Below are 21,353 nucleotides of genomic sequence, written 5' to 3'. Positions count from 1 at the left end.
TCAATCTACTATCTTGTCAATATAATATACAATCTTTGGTTGTATCGGCCCGATGTCTTGGCAATAAAGAGATTGTGTTTGTAACTCTTATTGGGATAGTCCCCACCATGCGCGACACACATCGACCACATATTTTAATGGTGTAGGCGTTATTTTCAGTGAAGCCATTGGCTGGCTAGCTAGCTAGCTATGTTCTTTGCTAATTAGCTAGCTGGAAGTTGTGTTTTTGCTAGCACACTGGCACAAGTGGGGTCATGCCTCCAGTTGGAGCCACGCCTCGCGGTTGTGTGATTTGCTAAAGTTAAATGATGACAAATACTTTACTCAATAAGTCACTCCCATAGAATTCTATGATCACTCACACTAGGCCTATTTTGCATCGTTGACATCCCAGGTTCATATGCGCTGTGCGCAATAGCCTGGGAACGACGTTACTATAAAGGGAATAGGGTGCCATTGGGGTTGCAACCTAATGCATACCTACTAAGCTCAGCTGGCCAACTGGCTGTATTGTTATGACTGATTTGCTGTGTGTAACTTTGTCCTGTCTGTCTTTGAATGTCTCTTGAGAAGAGAGGTGAGGGCTGTGAGAGTGAGGAGGAGAACCAGAGGGGAGCAGAGTGGTTCAGAGATGGCTGAAGGACATGCCACTGCCACTTAGTCAGGGACAGTAAGTACAGCCAGAATGAATGAGCATGGTGCTGCAAACATGAGGCCAGACAGGTTAATCTCTCTGTTTGACACACACACACAGTATTCTACTTTGGAAGATTCTGTACATTTAAACCATGTATTTTACTTAACAGATTTGATTAAAATAAAAGTAATAACATGTTTGCTTCTCTTTACACAATAAAATATTTATATTGTCATAACAAACAGATTTTATTGCTCAGTTACTTGTATCTTTTGCATTAACTTTAGACTGACATCATATCCATTGTTGATGCATTATGAGGCACAGTGAGTGACAGTCTAGATACTCCCAACTGTGTTGATAGGATCATCATATTAATATTTGTTGGATAGATTACATTTTTACAGAAAGTGTTCTATCTTGAAAATGTCACCGCTGACATGCACACTTTTTTGGACTGTATTAACAGCAGACAAATTAGCAAAATATGTTTTCCCGGAGTAAAATATCCCTTTGTGATTTTAATATAATGATAAACTACAATCTGTAGTTCTCTCAGGCTTCTCTGTCATCAACAGTGAAATAATAAAATTTGACAAAGAGATAATAATTATGTGCATAAGCCATTGTAGAAATGGTTGCCAGATGTCGTTGGTCAGCTAGCCTAACCAGTGCTTGACTTGGACTGAAATAGGTTCCGGTACTCATTTTGGATGCTGATACTATTTATATTTAGGTGCAGGAGCGCCACAATACTTTTGAGATAATATTTTAAAAGAGGAACAGGAGCTCAAGCAGTAGAAAATGTGAGGTGCAGGTGAGCCCCTGCCCAAGTCAAGCACTGAACCTAACTTTTTTCTTTTCTTCTTGTCAATTGAAATGCACCATCTGAAATAATCACCTGCCAATTTCAACAATTTTCTAAATGTCAGCCAACTCGAAAGGTAGTCTTAAGTTCTTAGTCCTTTTATCCATGCATGTGGATAAGCTCGCATCTCCTACAAGACCATGGTGCTTGCCTACGGAGCTGTGAGGGGAACGGCACCTCCTTACCTTCAGGCTCTGATCCTACACCCAAACGAGGGCACTACGTTCATCCACCTCTGGCCTGTTAGCCCTCCTACCTCTACGGAAGCACAGTTCCTGCTCAGCCCAGTCAAAGCTATTCGCTGCTCTGGCACCCCAATGGTGGAACAAGCTCCCCCACGACGCCAGGACAGCGGAGTCACTGACCACCTTCCGGAGACACTTGAAACCCTACCTCTTTAAGGAATACCTGGAATAGTATAAAAGTAATCCTTCTACCCCCCCCCCCCCCCCCCCCCCCCCCCATAAAAAAAAAGTGGTTGTCCCATTGGCTATCATAAGTTGAATGCACCAATTTGTAAGTCACTCTGGATAAGAGCGTCTGCTAAATGATGTAAATATAATGTGCGCTGGGATGTAAGTGGGGATAGGATTTAAAGACGGATGGTAGTCTCACCATTCGAGGCACATTTAAGAAGTGGTTTGGGTTGGGTACAATATTGAGTAGAAAAAAAAGATGAACACCACTGGCTATTTAAAACTGGGATAAACCCAATGTGGTTTTCGGCAAGAGCTCATACAAGTATGTTATTCATTGTGAGAACGTTGTACAGTGTATGTACGGTACGTGATTATTTGAAGTGCCATGATTAGGTATGTGAATGCTGTCATGTGGGCCTATTGTTTACATGTTCACTCCTTGAGGGTAAAGTGGGTGTGTGCAGCAGAACCATTCAAATGACTTATTATGAATTATGTCAAATCTAAACAGATATTTTGACAGGAAAAAAAATAGGCAACTGAAAACAATCGGAGTTTCAGTCAGCGACCGCATCTACAACAATTTCAGCACCGCGGTCAGCTCTCACTACTAGAACAAAAGACAGATTTGCGTCCCTTGATGTCAGGCACCGTCAACAAGTGCATGGCTAAAATGAAGGACGAAAACATGTCAAAACCAAAAATCCCTCTCATGCTGTTATAATATATCATTTACGTCCAATAAATGTTAAATATTATAAGATTAAGTCATCCATTTTGTGTCATTATGTTGTCTTATACTGCACAGTCAAAAAAAAATCAGAGAATGGAGGAAGTGTCTTCTTATGACCAGTCCTGGTAGAATTCTTAGACGCTTCCTACCGGCAGACATCACGGCTTGTTACAACCCAAGGGAACATATAGATCGACAGGGAGGGAGACACCGGTTTACGACGTCAAAGGCAACGGAGTACACAGACTGAGAGCCAGCCAACGCGGGAGCGAGCGGCAGCAATAGTCTACAATTTCCTGTGTTGGATCATAGGGAGCCTATCATTATAACCACAAACCGCTTGAATAATCCCAGAGAGGTTGTCATTCTTTTTTATAAAATCCTAATTTGTGTGTATTTAGAGTGGGAAAGCGGGTTTGTACACAAATAACACATACAACTACGAGAAAAAGCATCACACGCTCATGTTTATGGATAAAGGACGTCGTCGCTCGGATTTGTTAGGTGCGCTCTTTTGGGGGTAACTTGTCAAGGCACGGATTCAGAGGGGTCCTACATTACAGACAAATGAATTGAACAGGAGAATAGACAAAACCGAAAATAAACCATATTTGACAAGGGACAGAGGAGAAAGGGGGATTCAGCTCTCAACGAACCGTGAGACGAAGGAAAGAGGATCAAAGAGGAATAGTAGGTGACGATTTTGTTCTCTTAACGTGTGTAAAATTATGTTCAAGTCATTGTTATCGTCACCCCATCTTGACAAAGGGACCAAACAGGCACAACGTGACAGTATAGCCTATGGGTTTACACCAGCAGTTTAGACCCATCGAGGGTTGAACAAAGGAGTACTTCGATGTCTGTTTATTTACATTAATGTACAAATTTAAACAACGATGTATAAAGCAGTCAGAACCTAATAATAGGTTAATATCAGCTCATCAATTTCCTTTTTTTGGGGGGGGGGGGGAGATTACAAACAATTACAGGCAAAACCATTGCAATTCATTATAATTGCAACATTCCAAGATTTCTGCATGGCTATACCAACTGGTGACCGTGATGTTTTTGTTAGTCAGCCAACACCAGATAGCTCCTGCTCTTCAAAAAATGTAAAGAAAATGAAAGTTGATATACATTGAAGAATGCATTAATAGTTTAGACTAGATCTCTTCTTCTCATCTGTTCCTCTATCGTTGTGTTCTAAACCCCTTCCCTCTCTCTCCTCGTCTCCAGGACCGAGTTGAAACCTTTGCCCGTCATCTCCACCTCGTCCGAAGATCTATAGGTCCTCCCCGCTCCCTCTGACCACCTTTCCGACCACCTTTCCAGTGTCCATCCTCGGTGCGCAGCGGGTTGCTCCCACACCGTCTCAATGAAGGAGGCCGACGCAATCAAGCTCTTCATCGGGCAGATACCCCGAAATCTTGAGGAGAAGGACTTGAAACCGATCTTCGAACAGTTCGGGAAAATCTATGAGTTGACGGTGATAAAGGACAAATACACGGGGATGCACAAAGGTAAGGGGGGAGGAAACATCACTATAGGCTTTAGAGCGCACATAAATACTTAGTTACAATACATAGTCATGCTGTCGGGCATTAGACATTGTTTAGGCTATATGACTGAGCATATTTATGTAACAGGTGCATGGCCACTGGCAGATAAGGCTTTTCTGGCCAGCCTACAAAATACATGTATTTCATCAGTGCACCTCCCAGCTTGTCTTTGTGGTTGTACCAGCTGAAGCAATGGGTACATCTCAAATGGCATCCTATTCCGTATGTAGTGCACTACTTTTGTCCAGGGCCCATAGGGCTCTGGTTAAAAGTAGTGTTCTATAGAGGGAATAGAGTGTCATTGTAGAAAATATGTCACTTCTCCCTTCCATAGGCATATTAGCCTATATACATTTATTTTCTACAACAGAATATTAAAGTCACAGTGCAACCTGCTGCAATTTCTCTCAGCCCATTGTTGCATCACGGTATACTAATACTTCCCACATATAGACCTAGTATTATGCACCTATCTTTGTTGAATGGTAAAATAAACCCTCAATCCTCCCACCAGGCTGTGCCTTCCTAACATACTGCGAACGAGAGTCTGCCCTCAAAGCCCAGAATGCACTGCACGAGCAGAAGACGCTACCAGGGGTGAGTGCTCTCTCTGACGTTCAACAGCACATACTGAGTCCCAGTTCCCTATGTTGTGCACTATTGGCTAGAGCCTTATGGGCCCTGGTCAAAATTAGTGCACTAGTACTACATAGGAAAATCTGGTCCCATTTGGGACGCAACCACTCCCATGAGCACAAGGTGGAACAAGTGGCAGTCTACCTCACTGCACTACACACACAGACACAACAGTGTGCCACAGAAAAAATAACTCACTCTGACATGTGAGCTCCACTTCCCTTTGAGTTGATTTGCCCAAGAGGAAGGTCAGAGGCGGCTTTCCTATATTTCCCCATACATGACGCATCCAGTCAGCGCCTTAGTCATCCTCCTACAACGTCTTGGTGGGTTGGGAGTGACGGCTTAGGGGCATGCCGGAGTTACTTTGCCCTCAAAGTTAGAGCAGCTTGATTAGCATAACCAGGCAGCAGGTGTGCTGCCAAGTGACATTTATGGAGCAGAATGTGATGTGACAGGCGTTCTCTCTCTGCAGTCTCTATAGAAACAGACTAGTATTGCATTCCGAATGCTATTGCCTACAGTGCCTTCAGAAAGTATTTATACCTCTTGACTTATGCCACATTTAGTTGTTACAGCCTGCATTCAAAATGCACATCTGGATTTGGGGATTTTCTCCCATTCTTTCTTGCAGATTTTCTCATGCTCTTAAGTTAGATGAGGAGCGGCAGTGAACAGCAATCTTCAAGTCTTTCCACAGATTTTCAATGGGATTCAAGTCTGGTCTTTGGCTGGGCCACTCAATGACTTTCACATTATTGTTCTGAAGCCATTCCAGCTTTGCTTTGGCTATATGCTTGGGGTCATTGTCCTGTTGGAACGTAAATCTTCGCCCTAGTCTAAGGTCGTTTGCACTCTCTGAAGCGGGTTCTCATCAAGGATTTGCCTGTATTTGGCTCCATTCATTGTTCCCTCTATCCTTACCAGTCTCCCAGTCCCTGCTGCTGAAAAGCATCCCCATAGCATGATGCTGCCACCACCTTGCTTCACGGTAGGGATGGTGTTAGACAGGTGATGAGCTCTGTCTGGTTTTCTCCAGACATAGCGCTTTGCATTCAGACCAAAGTGTTAAATGTTTGTCTCATCAGACCACATAATCATTTGCCTTTTGGTAAACTCCAGGTGTGCTGTCGTGCCTTTTTCTAAGGAGTGCCATCCATCTGGCCACTCTCCCATAAAGCCCAGATTGCTAAAGTGCTGTAGAGACTGTTGTCCTTCTGGCAGGTTCTCCCGTCTCAGCCAAGGAACTCTGTAGTTCTGTCAGAGTGGTTATTGGGTTCTTGGTCACCTCCCTGACCAAGGTCCTTCTTGCCCGGTTGCTCAGTTTGGTTGGACTGCCAGCTCTAGGCAGTCTGGTTAGTTCCATATTTTTGTCATTTACCAATGATGGAGACCACTGTGCTCTTGGAAATTGTTTTATACCCTTCCCCAGATATATGCCTCATCACAATTCTATCTCGGAGAGCTATGGACAGTTCCTTGGACTGTATGGTATAGTTTCTGCTCTGACATGAACTGTCCAAACAATTGAATTGGCCACAGGTGGACTCCAATCAAGTTGTAGTGACATCTCAAGGATGTTCAAAGGAAATTGTATGCACCTGAGCTCAAATTGGAGTGTCATAGCAAAGGGGTGTGAATACTTATTTAAATGAGAGATTTCTGTATTTAATTTGAAATAAATTAGCAAACATTTCTAAAAACATGTTTTCACCTTGTCATTATGGGATATTGTGTGTAGATGGGTGAGAAAAAAAATCAATGTAATCCATTTTGAATTCAGGCTGTAAAACAACAAAATGTGTATGGTGTATGAATACTTTCTGTAGGCACTGTATATAGTGCACTACTTTTGACCAGGGCCCATAGGGTTCTGGTCAAAAGTTGTGCACTATATAGGGAATAGAGGGCACCATTTGGGACTCTAAATAGGCTATATGCAACACGGCTAGGAATTATTATTGGACAAGCCTGCTTTCTTCCTTCACTCTGCCTCCTCTCAATATTGCCCTCTTCTTTTTATTAAGGTTTACAGAGTTGTATTCTTTGTTGGGTTTTATTACCAGTATTCCCATTTTAAGATAGTAGTAGGCCAAATAAAAGTTTATTTGTCATACGCACAGGACACAGCGTAGTGATAACGGTACAATGAAATGCTTACTCGCAAGCTGAGACAGTGAGGGAGTATGGATTTTAGTAGGGGCGTTTGGGAGCCAGAGAGGTAGAGTTAGCACTAGTAGCAATATACTGTAAATCCTATTATTAGCATGACAGTAGTCTGGCCTTCATGACCTCTCAGAGGGGATCAGCAGGCAGGTTCCCCGTCGCTAAACCCTGTCTCCCCAGTGACTCCCTTCCCAGACCTCCTCACCTAAGCCTTGTACAACCGTCCGAGAACAATCTCCCCCTCGTGTCCCCCATCCCAACCCCCGCAATGATGAAAACCACCTTATTAGCTACACACTGACTACCACCCCCTGGACAAGTAGTACCCCACCCCCACTACCAGCTGTGGTGTAATCATTATCTAATAGCACCTGCACTGCCAGAGAATAATTAACTTCACCATCCCCTTGTCGGGGACGCTATAAAGAAATAACATGAAAGTAATTGTAAGATACATATACACCAATGTGCTTCTGAATACAGAAAGCTGAAGCATGTCATTATCTCTCTCCTTGTGCATTTATATTCAACATCCCTCTGTCTCTGGTGAGCTATATGCTGCCTGCCATGGTGGAAAATGTTAGCGCTTTTAATTGTCCTCACAAAACTCAAGCTACGGCCAAAAAGTATATATAGAAGGAGAGGAAAAAGAAAGTGGAGGGAGGGCAGGATGAACAGATGGTCTGATCTGAGTGGCACCTGGCCTTGTGTTTAATTTCAGGTGAGAGACAGTCCGTCTCACCGACATGGAGGCTGAGGATAGTGTCAAAACACATACGGAGGAAGAGAAAGGTTGTGGACAGGGAGGGAAAAAGACACAAAAAGGAGAATCTGCTGCTGCTGTTCTCTCTCTTTCTCCTCCCCCAGTCTTGTACTCATGTCCTCTTGTCTCCTCTGTCTCTCCATCTCCCCGCTGCTATCTCTTGCTGTCTGAATTGCCATCCCATTGTGTCTGGTCAGCTTCTCTACTACAGCTGCTGGAGACGGTGAAACTCTGGGCAGATAAACATGACTTCACAGACACGACATGGACCAACTCACAAATTGAATATAAAAAGAATATAACCTATATATCGCCTTTCCTCTATCCCCCCTTTATCTGAGTTTTAGATCCAGATCATATGTGCTTTCACAATGGTCATCCCCACTGGTAAGGGTCAAATGCTTGTTTCAGTGCTTTATTATGATAATGTATCACTGCTTCACTGAAATCAGAACCAGACATTGCCCTTCATTAGCAAGAAATTACCAGGTGACGATGGATTTAGTAAAGTCTGCCTGTGAATGATATTCCAATATTTTAGAACCAATTTTGAATAATGAAATGTACATAGGTTTCATTTTTTTGTGCAGATTGCTGGGGCATGTCTCCAGAGATGGAATGAGTGTGTATGTAAGACACAGTGAGATTGTACATGTGTGAGTAGGATGTAAGCTGTATGTTTGTGTGTGTGTGTGTGTAGTGGGGGAGGGCAGGTGTTCAGACTGACATGGTTTGCTGAAGGGGGGATGGAGTGTGTATGCCAGGGAAGAAAACATCCAGAGATCTGGAATGGAGTTGGAGATTTTTAGATCTTCATGAAGGGAAAAACAACGTACACACTGCTCTTGTCAGTATCAATAGTTTATTCAGCTTTGTCATAGCTTTTTTTTAAAAAAGATCTTCATAAAGAAAAGACGCTCTCCCTAAAAAATATTTTGTTGGAACATCTGACTAAGCTTGACATTTTACTCAGCCATGAGTCAGACAGATGCATTATTTTGTGAATAGTCTGAAAATGAATTCATTTGTATGACTAACAATTGAGCATACACACAGTGCGTATATATACAGTATGCCTGTGGGGGTAGCCTATTTGTTCTGTGTGCTATGTGTCCATGTGTGGGAAGCACAAAAAGCGTTGAGTAGTCTGAGCAGGGATGATTATTATAATGAGTGCATATCTGAGCACACGTGTCTGATTGATCGATTTAAAGTGTGTGTGTACATTTGCATATAATTATGGGCTGATATCAATGTGTGCAAGTCAAGGGATGGTACAGATCTCGTGCACACTCACCTCGCTGTAGAAAGGCTCAACAGCTGTCACTTGGAGACTGTAGTGATGAATGTAGAATAGATTCAATTTATGAGGAGGATAAATGGGTGTGAATTGAAGAGAAATTGGATGAATGGCGGGGGGTGGGGAAGGGGGTAAGAAATTAATGAAAGTTTGACATAATGAGCAGCGGGTAGCGGTGGGGGCGGGGCAGTGGGGGTTGTGGGACGAGGGTGCATTGAGGCAGTACGTTTATCAGCTTAAATACAGACATCTGTTACAGAGAAAGATCGTGTTTTTTTCGGGGGATGTTGGTACAAGTGTGTGGAGTGGAAAGGGGCTCTTATGATAAAACTCATCAGGCTATGTGAACTCAGGCACACAGAGCAGGGCCAGCGTTTAATCTGATGGAAATGCATCTATATATATATTGCACTTTGGTGGAATTAAACTGACAAAAAATAATAATAATAGGATACAGCGCTATGAAAACATAAGTCCAGCTCCCACAAGTTGTTTTTTACCCCTGTACAATAAAGAATATGGACAAACATAACATATGGTTAACATATACACTACCGGTCAAAAGTTTTAGAACACCTACTCATTCAAGGGTTTTTCTTGATTTTTACTATTTTCTACATTATAGAATAATAGTGAAGACATCAAAACTATGAAATAACACATATGGAATCATGTAGTAACCAGAAAAGTGTTAAACAAATGAAAATATATTTGAGATTCTTCAAATAGCCACCCTTTGCCTTGATGACAGCTTTGCACACTCTTGGCATTCTCTCAACCAGCTTCACCTGGAATGCTTTTCCAACAGTCTTGAAGGAGTTCCCCACATATGCTGAGCACTTGTTGGCTGTTTTTCCTTCACTCTGCCGTCCGACTCATCCCAAACCATCTCAATTTGGTTGTGGTCTGGGGATTGTGGATGCCAGGTCATCTGATGCATCACTCTCCTTCTTGGTAAAATAGCCCTTACACAGCCTGGAGGTGTGTTTTGGGTCATTGTCCTGTTGAAAAACAAAAGATAGTCCCACCATGCTGGTTAACACCTCCTCCTCCATGCTTTACGGTGGGAAATACACATGCGGAGATCATCCATTCAGCCACACCGCGTCTCACAAAGACACGGCGGTTGGAACCAAAAATCTCCAATTTGGACTCCAGACCAAAGGACAAATTTCCACCGGTCTTATGTGGTCCTCTGTAGCTCAATTGGGAGAGCATGGCGCTTGTAACGCCAGGGTAGTGGGTTTGATCCCCGGGACCACCCATACGTAAAAATGTATGCGCACATGACTGTAAGTCGCTTTGGATAAAAGCGTCTGCTAAATGGCTTATTATTATTATTATTATTATTATTATTATTATTATTATTATTTCCATTGCTCATGTTTCTAGGCCCAAGCAAGTCTCTTCTTCTTATTGGTGTCCTTTAGTAGTGGTTTCTTTGCAGCAATTCGACCATGAAGGCCTGATTCACACAGTCTCCTCTGAACAGTTGATGTCTGTTACTTGAACTCTGTGAAGCGTTTATTTGGGCTGCAATTTCTGAGGCTGGAAACTTTAATGAACTTATCCTCTGCAGCAGAGGTAACTCTGGGTCTTCCTTTCCTGTGGCGATCCTCATGAGAGCCAGTTTCATCATAGCGCTTGATGGTTTTTGTGACTGCACTTAAAGAAACGTTCAAAGTTCTTGAAATGTTCCGTATTGACTGACCTTCATGTCTTAAAGTAATGATGGATTGTCGTTTCTCTTTGCTTATTTGAGCTGTTCTTGCCATAATATGGACTTGGTCTTTTACCAAATAGGGCTATCTTCTGTATACCCCACTTACCTTGTCACAACACAACTGATTGGCTCAAACGCATTAAGGAAAGAAATTCCACAAATTAACTTTTAAGAAGGCCCACCTGTTAATTGAAATGCATTCCAGGTGACTACCTCATGAAGTTGGTTGAGAGAATGCCAAGAGTGTGCAAAGCTGTCATCAAGGCAAAGGGTGGCTACTTTGAAGAATCTAAAATCTAAAATATATTTTGATTTGTTTAACACTTTTTTGGTTACTTCTTGATTCCATATGTGTTATTTCATAGTTTTGATGTCTTCACTATTATTCTACAATGTAGAAAATAGTAAAAATCAAGAAAAACCCTTGAAAGAGTAGGTGTTCTAAAACTTTTGACCAGTAGTGTACTTCCAACAATTCACACAGAGAAAATGGTCAATGATTCAGAATCAACTCACCTCTGACTGTACTATACTGTACCTACTCCCGTATATCTCCACTTTTAGAGATATACTGTGCATCTTCGGACGAAGAAAAGCAGCTAGAGGAAAGAGTAACATAAATAATTGTGGTACTTCTCTCTTTTCCTCAAATAAATAGAATTGCGTAGTAATTCTACAATGGTGATTCTGTTTCCATGTATGACCGCACCCTAGAGAGCGTTGAATGTATAGACAGGCCGAGCATGACTAGCAGTGACATACTGAAGACAGGCTTGCTCATTGATTACAGATTGTTGACGTATGCGTGCAGGCATGTGTATAGGGAGATTTCCCGTTTGTGATTGTACCTCTGTTTCTGTGCCTGCCTTTGTTGCTTTGTTTATCTCTTTGGGCACCTGAGTCTTTCAATGTCTGTGATTTTCTCTTTGTTTGCATCTGCGAATAGAGATATAGCCTATATTTCCACCTGTGTGCTTTCTGTGCTCTGTAATTCTCTGTACATGTTCAGATGTGGCGTCCTGGTGTATTTGTGTGATGTGAAGGGAGAGATGAGGGAGCGGAGAGGAGAGGGGGGGATGGGGTGGCAGGTTGATTATAGTCGCAGGTCTCGTTGCCAGGAGACGGCAGGGACGAGGGATGCCAGGTTGCTAGGTAACCGGCACGATGCAATGACCAGCGCTGTGTGATGGAGCGGAGGGAGGCGGAAGGCAAAATTGTCTTTGTGCGCCCCCACCTCCCTCTTCCCTCCCTCCCTGTAAACACTCCTGAAAGAGACAGAGATGGTATCCACTGATATATTTACCGTTCAGTCACTGCTTTTCGGGCAGACAGGCAGAATGTATTTAAATGGGAGAGAAATGTGTCACCCTCTTTACTGCAGCCTGTTTGGGGCTTATTGATACAGTGAGTGAGTGGAGGGGACAGAGATTATGAGCTGTCCTCTGGTTTGTAAGAGGGCAAGAGAGGAGAGAAATGTGATGAAGAATGTGATTAACAGGGATATACACACCCTGTCTCTCCTATCATCTCCCATGCCACATTCACACTACTCTATAAATGCAAGTTTGAGTGTGTGTGTGTGTGCACAAGCATCTGTAGGGTGATGTGTGTCTGCATTGAGGGGATGTGGTCAGGCGTGGGGGAGGGGTCTTGCTGTGATTTGATTGGATAATCTATGGATTTAATATCTCACACTGTAATCCTAGCGAAATCCCTTTTGGCATCACGGAGGGAAATATTAACTGTGTGTGCTCATGTCAATGTGAGCAAGAGAGTGTTTACATATTAGGCTGCCATGAACAGACAGTGTATGTGTCTACAGACTGCCTATGTGGACATTTGTGTTTGTGCCATTGTGTTTGTAGAGTTTGCAAAATAATCATAATGTCTCTGTAGATTTGGATTTTAACAACGACAACATTAACATTTAGAGCTAAAATGGGTCACAGATAGGGCGGGTTTGGCCTTTGGCTGTGTTTTATCTGTGCTGTGTTTTTTTTAAATGAGCTTGTTGATTTGCAGAGAAAATATAGAAGAGAGAAAGATTAAGTGGCTCGGCTCGCACAGTGGAATAGAAGGAGACATTTTCTTGGTCCCTACAGTATCTGCCCTTGTGGCAGCAGTTAAATGCAACAGGCACCATCCCTTGTCCTTTTTGTCCCTGAAATTCCAGTTCTCCCCCAAAGCATCCTTTCTCCCTCACCACATACACATCTAATAATCCCACTGTCTCTCGACCTAGTACCACCCTTTTATTCGTTTTTTCTCTCCTTCATCCCTCTCTTTTCTTCTCCTACGCACGTTGTTCGGGGCAACCTTGTTTACCTGCTGTGGATCTCATCACAAGGATGTCATGGTGACGGCAATGCGAGATGGAGACTTTGTCAGAGGAGCAGGGCTGGTTGCCGTGCCGATGGCCTCCCCTTCTCCAAGCCCTGCTCTTGTATATTCTGATTCCATTCTCTTGTGCCATCTGCTCCTCTCCTCCTCTCCTTATCATAACCGTGGTTACCGTGGAAGCACTCAAGTCATAGATTGCGTAACCTAGCATTTATATTAAATATACTGTTTTATTCAGAGCATATTATATCCTGAAATTCGATTTGAGACTGTTCATATAAATCTATCTATCAAACAAATGTTGCGTCATGATGAGGTAGTCATTAAAGTCCAACTTTAGGCTAAAACGTGATATTTTAGTTTTGTTCTGTGTTTTTTTATACAGTAATCTTTAACCCGATGCAAATTAGGACCGCATTTACTCCGCAACTCATTTAGAGGGTGACTTTATCCAAGGTGTCTTTGTTGAACATTTTAGGCGTGTAGAAAAACATCACCTCTGAGAAGAAAATTATATTATATTTACTGACTGCCGGGAATATTCATGACGTACACATGCATTTTAATTACTGCTTTCAATTCTCCCTGGTAAACAGGTGCTTCTCAATCCACATGGTCATCGAATTAATTGTCGTAATCAATGGCTCATTCTCCATTAGAAAACACAAGGCCTGCTGGTGATGGTGTTTGTGCATGCAGGTGGCAAGGGCCCAGCCAGCACTTATCAATACTGTCTCTCGGTGACCGATCACAGCTGATCAATCAGTGACAGGGATCAGTGACTGGCTAAAATGTCACCAGCTCCATAATTAAGACCTTCATTAAGCCACAGTTAACACACTGTCAGTCTGCCCCGCTCCTCTCTGCTCGCCAGTCCCAGTCCTCTCTACACCCTCCATCCGCTCTCCTTCTCACTGCACCACCACACATTTGAAAGAGAGCATTGAAGTGCCTAGCTAGGCCTACATCATTATAAGGATTGTGTCAATGGTCCACAACTGTTGTGAAGTAATTTTTGTGGATTTGGTTTTGATGACGTGTGAAAGGTCTGTTTCCTCCTTTTGTTTAGTTGCTCTCTCCTCACTCTGGTCTGATTCTGTCCATTCCTCTACAGCTCCTTCCCCCGCTCTCTCTGTTCAGAATCTTTCACCATTCTAATCCAGCATGCTTCGGTAATCCAGATTAGCCGGCGAGCATTCTTAATCTTATCACTTGCCCAATCCCGCGTGGGTGTGTGCTTTTCCTGTTTTTTTGTGTGATAGGGAGAGAAGGAACGATAGAGGACAGGATTAGATAAGGGCATTTCAGAGAGAGAGTGAGAGGGAGGGGGACAAAAAAAGAGAATGAGATATCTGGAACAGTGTTACTGACTCTGGGAGGGAATATAATTGATAGGGAATGAGAGAGGAGAGGAAAAGGAGAGCAGTAAGCCAGGAGGGTGATGGGTAGAGGCAGGGCAGGTCTTCATCAGAAGCCCAGGGAGTGGGAGCTCAGAGGGAGTGGCCAGCTCACATTCCAGCCCTTTCTTGTGTTCTACATACATATACACAATATGCATATGCATGTATGTACAGTACATATGCAAATAAACAAGCATCTGCATAATTATGGATGTGCCTTGGGATAAGAGCAACTTACTTACTGACCATGTAATGTGGGCTTTCTATTTCAGATGAACCGGCCCATTCAAGTGAAGCCAGCAGACAGCGAGGGCAGAGGGGGTAAGAGACATCCGTCCATAGCAACACCTGTTCAAACAACACCTGAAAAGAATTGCAACTGTTCAAACAACACCTCTCCAAAACACCTGTCTAACATATTACCTTTTTGAAACAACACTCCATTTCAAACAAACTACAGTGTTTCAAGACAAAACCCTGAAACAGCTTCAGCCCAGCTTCAACAAAAATACCCACTCATCACTGCTTCTAAGCAACATCTGCTTCTAAATAATACCTCTAGAAATATTAGTAACTCTCTTTCCCATCCTCCTAACCCTCCCCAAATATTCAAATAGTAGCATTCTTAAGTGCCTGACTACAGAAAGTAATTATAATAACAATTTCAACTGCTTATTTCATGACCTCAAAGACATTAAGTCACCAAGCATACAGAATAGTGGATGACGAAGGAGCATTCCAGTCATAGCCGGATCATTCTCTTTGTACAGCAGGTTTCTTTGACACTGCACTCTGGTGGCCTTTTCCATATATAGCAGGGTTATAGCACAATAGTCACAGACATCAATATACTGTATGTTGTAACATCCTACATGAATGTGGTCCTCTCTAGCTCAATTGGTAGAGCATGGCGCTTGTAACGCCAGGGTAGTGGGTTCGATCCCCGGGACCACCCATACGTAAAAATGTATGCACACATGATTGTAAGTCGCTTTGGATAGAAGCGTCTGCTAAATGGCATATTATTATATTATGCCTAACAATTTAGCTGAAAGATTAACACAAATTGGGTTTATAAAGCAAAGTAAACCATTCCTGAGCATGTTCTTGTGTTGTATGATAATAACTTTTTTCTCTTGACCTACATTTGATCATTGTTTTCTCTCTCAATCATTAAATCATTCCATTTCAATCCATGCCCTTTGCCTCTACCTATTCTTGCCCTCAACCAACCACTCTCTCTGCTCTTCCCTCCATCACTCTCTGTCCATATTCCTCTCTCTTCGTTCCTGTCTTGGCCCTTCACCTCACCTTCCCCTTAGAAGACAGGAAGCTGTTTGTGGGCATGCTGGGGAAACAGCAGTCAGATGTGGACGTGAGGAAAATGTTTGAGGCGTTTGGGAGCATTGAAGAGTGCACAGTGCTCCGCGGGCCTGACGGCACTAGCAAAGGTAGCTAACACTATTACTGCAACAATGACAGCTACAACGCCTTTCATCAACAGCATTAATATTACCATTAAGGTCAGGAATCAGTCACATCTAAACTCGTGACACTACAAACATAGATGCTTAATTTTCTGTGTTTGTTGTTTGAGGCATGACTAATGATCCAATATGTTTTATAGGTCATAGTTAATGATGCGCAACACAGTTTATGGGCTATGATTGATGAAGCAATGAATGTTTTGTGGACCACGGTTAATGACGCGGCTATAACTGATGAAGTGCCGAATGTGCGATGCATTTTATAGGTCGTAGCCTGACATATGTTGTCACGTGAGGGGGGCCAGGGTTTGACGATGTGTCATGTTTTGTAGGCTGTGCCTTCGTGAAGTACCAGAACAACGCAGAGGCTGCGGCAGCCATCAGCACTCTGCATGGGAGCCGCACTCTACCGGTCTGTCACTCACACACTCACACACACACACACACACACACACACACACACACACTCTCCAAAGCAGTCATTTAGACATTTAACATAGCGACTCATCAACAGTTAAACACTGCTACTGTCAGACCTCCTCCTACACAAACACAGCCTACTGTAGTTCATAGGAGTGGAGAAAATGTTTGTGGAATGTCCTTCTCAGTCCTCATTTTACAGTGATATACGTAATTTGGTACAGTGATGTGTCATTTTCACTACAGACAATCCAGGCATAGCCTACTGTAGTTTATACAGTGAGGGGAAAAAAGTATTTGATCCCCTGCTGATTTTGTACGTTTGCCCACTGACAAAGAAATGATCAGTCTATAATTTTAATGGTAGGTTTATTTGAACAGTGAGAGACAGAATAACAACAACAAATTCCAGAAAAACCCATGTCAAAAATTGTATAAATTGATTTGCATTTTAATGAGGGAAATAAGTATTTGACCCCCTCTCAATCAGAAAGATTTCTGGCTCCCAGGTGTCTTTTATACAGGTAACGAGCTGAGATTAGGAGCACACTCTTAAAGGGAGTGTTCCTAATCTCAGTTTGTTACCTGTATAAAAGACACCTGTCCACAGAAGCAATCAATCAATCAGATTTCCACCATGGCCAAGACCAAAGAGCTCTCCAAGGATGTCAGGGACAAGATTGTAGACCTACACAAGGCTGGAATGGGCTACAAGACCATCGCCAAGCAGCTTGGTGAGAAGGTGACAACAGTTGGTGCGATTATTCGCAAATGGAAGAAACACAAAATAACTGTCAATCTCCCTCGGCCTGGGGCTCCATGCAAGATCTCACCTCGTGGAGTTGCAATGATCATGAGAACGGTGAGGAATCAGCCCAGAACTACACGGGAGGATCTTGTCAATGATCTCAAGGCAGCTGGGACCATAGTCACCAAGAAAACAATTGGTAACACACTATGCCCTGCCCGCAAGGTCCCCCTGCTCAAGAAAGCACATATACATGCCCGTCTGAAGTTTGCCAATGAACATCTGAATGATTCAGAGGAGAACTGGGTGAAAGTGTTGTGGTCAGATGAGACCAAAATTGAGCTCTTTGGCATCAACTCGCCGTGTTTGGAGGAGGAGGAATGCTACCTATGACCCCAAGAACACCATCCCCACCGTCAAACATGGAGGTGGAAACATTAGGCTTTGGGGGTGTTTTTCTGCTAAGGGGACAGGACAACTTCACCGCATCAAAGGGACGATGGACGGGGCCAGCTTCCCTCAGCCAGGGCATTGAAAATGGGTCGTGGATGGGTATTCCAGCATGACAATGACCCAAAACACACGGCTAAGGCAACAAAGGAGTGGCTCAAGAATAAGCACATTAAGGTCCTGGAGTGGCCTAGCCAGTCTCCAGACCTTAATCCCATAGAAAATCTGTGGAGGGAGCTGAAGGTTCAAGTTGCCAAACGTCAGCCTCGAAACCTTAATGACTTGGAGAAGATCTGCAAAGAGGAGTGGGACAAAATCCCTCCTGAGATGTGTGCAAACCTGGTGGCCAACTACAAGAAACGTCTGACCTCTGTGATTGCCAACAAGGGTTTTGCCACCAAGTACTAAGTTATGTTTTGCAGAGGGGTCAAATACTTATTTCCCTCATTAAAATGCAAATCAATTGATAACATTTTTGACATGCGTTTTTCTAGTTTTTTTTTGTTGTTATTCTGTCTCTCACTGTTCAAATAAACCCACCATTAAAATTATAGACTGATCATTTCTTTGTCAGTGGGCAAACATACAAAATCAGCAGGGGATCAAATACCTTTTTCCCTCACTGTAGGAGTGGAGAAAATATTTGTGGAATGTGCTCCTCAGTCCTTGTGTTACTGTGATATAGGTAATTTGGTACAATGACGTGTGTAATTTTCACTGTGTAATATCTGTAATATCACGCTCTCTCCCTGCAGGGTGCCTCTTCCAGCCTGGTGGTGAAGTTTGCGGACTCTGAGAAGGAGCGAGGGATAAGGCGCATGCAGCAGGTGGCGTCCCAGCTGGGGGTCATCAGTCCCATGACCTTACACCTCGGGGCTTACAATGCCTACACACAGGCAGTGAGTACTAGTAGCACTGAAACCCAAACACAGGCATTATGCAGAGATTGTAATACTCAAGCCAAATGGCACCCTATTTCTTATATGGGTCAGAAGTAGTGCACTACTATAGGGAATAGGGTGCCATTTGGGATGTATCCTGACAGTGAATGAGACGCCCTCTCTCCTTCTTTGTAGCTGGTGCAGCAGCAGGCTCTGGTGGCCCAGTCGGCGTACTTATCTCCTGTGTCCACCATCACCATGCAGCAGTTGGCTGCCCTCAACCCCAGCAGCCTCATTGCTACGCCCATCGCATCACTCACTACCACCTCAGGTACTTAATGAGAAGCTACCGTCCTCCGCCACTTCATCCCCTCCCACAGGATTCTCTGCTCGTCTCAGTTTCTCTTTATTCTTTATATATATTTCTTTTTTCTAGAGTCTTTGCTCCGTTTTTTTCTGCTTTTGATTCCATTTTATTGCATTTGTTATTGTGTTTGTTTGACCATGTCGGCCTGTCCCCTGAATGGTCGTCCTGTTCAGGTACCAGCACTCCGCCCACCATGGCAGCCACACCAGTGCCTGCTCTGCCTCCACCACTCAGCTACCCTCCAGTGCCAGCTCCACCCAATGGACAGTCAGCGTCTGAAACCCTGTACACCAATGGAGTTCATTCTTACCAAGGTATCTCACTTAATCTGATGGAAGCAAAGTCAGAGTATCATTATGAAAATGTAAGCACAATAACCTTATCTAGGATTTTGGTTTGTTTACTAAGAATGGAAGTTGTTGCACGGCACCCAATGCTATTTGGAGCATGTAAGCATCCTCCAAAAAGCATGTTTGTATAGCAATTGATAAATCATGCTGTTAATTTTCTTTGATTATCTCTCTCAGCTCAGACTCCAGTTTTGGATCCTCTTCAGCAAGCGTACGCAGGGATGCAGCACTACACAGGTGGGGCAGTAGTGAGTCCATTTGAGTCCTTAAAATTTCCTGGAGGGAATTTTAGGTTTGAAATGCCCTCTCAACAGTCCTTAATGTTTACCTATGCAAACACACCCACAGCAACCTACCCTTCTGCATATGGAATGGTGGGACAGCCATTCCCACACCAACACACAATGGTTGCACAGCAACATCAGCAGCCTCAGCAACTGCAGCAACGAGAAGGTGATTTCTACCTACTTGTCCTCCCTTCTATGAATTCTCCCTTTTGACTATTTTCAATGTTGGTTTCCCACAAAGTTTAGACTGCCTCAATCACTACCTCATCCTGATAATCTCAAGTCACGTTAGAACCCCCCAGGGAGCCTTGATGGGCTAACCTTCCACTGTATTCTTCTTCTGCTTCTCAGGGCCTGAGGGCTGTAACATCTTCATCTATCACCTGCCTCAGGAGTTCACTGACTCTGAGATGCTACAAATGTTCATCCCCTTCGGCAACGTCATCTCAGCAAAGGTCTTTGTTGACCGTGCCACCAATCAGAGCAAGTGCTTTGGTGAGTGATGATGATGACAACGAATGCGTCCCAAAAGGCACCCTATACCGTAGGCAGTGCACTACTTTTGACCAGTGCCCATAGGGAATAGTGTACCACATTGAGAACACAGTCAATGATGATAATGAGGAGGCAGTGCTGGGAAGGATTACTCCCATCTTGTAGTTTAATACTTTCACAGAATTGGCCATAACGTTTTGCTTCTGTTTGCTTCTCTTCAGGTTTTGTGAGTTTTGACAACCCGTCCAGTGCTCAGACGGCAATTCAGGCCATGAATGGTTTCCAGATTGGCATGAAGAGGCTGAAGGTGCAGCTCAAGAGGCCCAAGGATGCCAACCGACCCTACTAAATGAGGTGAGCAAGGGGGGATGAGAATGAGGGGTGAGATGGAGGGTCAGGGGGACTGACAGGCAATGAAAATTTGTGTGAAAGGTAGGTTATGGGATAAAGGGATAATTTGTTTAAATTTTGTGGAAGCTCAGTATTAAAATGATTACTTATCAACTGGGATCAAATAAGTGAACCAGATCCACACGTGAGTGAGGTGACAGTCTACTAAAAGCAGTAATTGTTTAAAACATTGAATTTAGACAAAATCATAGGACTACTTGGTTTGTTGAGATATGGCCATACCACTGCCATGACAAATGGGTTTCATTATTCAAAAGAAGATTTTAAATAGTCCAGACAAATGTTTCATTAACAAGTGTTGTATGATTAGGTTGAAGACAATAACTATTATACGTCATTAATTTATTTTTTTACTTTTTATTTATTGTTTTTGTGCTGTGTCATATGTCCTTTTCCTGAAAAAAACATCATACCACACTCAAGACTGTCCTGTCCATACATATATCGTGGAGACTACGTCGCTATGGTTGCCTAGCAACCGCTAAAACCCCCTTCCTCTCACAGCGTTGTAAGTTAATTGGCCTGTGTTGGTTGCTGTGGCAATATTGCCTGTGATGGTTGCCATTAGCTATTTTATTTTTGGCCGTTGCCTTTATTGACCATGCTCAACTGCATGGCGAGTTGCTGTGGCGACCATGAATTGTGTTTGGTGCGTTGTGAGTTTCCTCTATTATTTTGTCCTGTTTCTATCCTTGCAAACACTGATAAATTACTGTCACTGTACCTCAGATTTTGTAAGCAATTGATTATCATGACAGGCTATTATATATTTTTGTAATATAAGTATTTCATTGCCCAGAGCAATAGTAAGCATTAACCGTAAATCAAACGTATCTAAATATTTTCTTTGGATTTTGTTTTTGATTAGTTTCCTTTTTGTTGTTTGTCATGATTATCATTCTTACATATCCCC

At 43.1% G+C, this 21,353-nt stretch overlaps 1 protein-coding gene across 1 annotated transcript; it reads left to right on the top strand.

Moving 5' to 3' along the window:
- Positions 1 to 4,032: 4,032 nt before the first annotated feature.
- celf3a (cugbp, Elav-like family member 3a) lies at positions 4,033 to 20,378 on the top strand (the record flags this gene model as incomplete). The annotated part of the gene is made up of 11 exons (XM_084165785.1): positions 4,033 to 4,177; positions 4,731 to 4,813; positions 14,817 to 14,865; positions 15,867 to 15,995; positions 16,364 to 16,443; positions 18,405 to 18,548; positions 18,726 to 18,861; positions 19,071 to 19,211; positions 19,425 to 19,484; positions 19,886 to 20,029; positions 20,251 to 20,378. 11 exons carry the CDS (start codon positions 4,033 to 4,035, stop codon positions 20,376 to 20,378), a joined length of 1,239 nt encoding a protein of 412 aa, XP_084021911.1.
- Positions 20,379 to 21,353: the final 975 nt, after the last annotated feature.

The sequence above is a fragment of the Coregonus lavaretus genome (assembly GCF_964263955.1).
Source record: "Coregonus lavaretus genome assembly, chromosome: 7".
NCBI lineage: Eukaryota > Metazoa > Chordata > Actinopteri > Salmoniformes > Salmonidae > Coregonus > Coregonus lavaretus.
The sequence above is the reverse complement of the archived record's forward strand: the minus strand, read 5'-3'. Positions and strand labels throughout refer to the sequence as shown.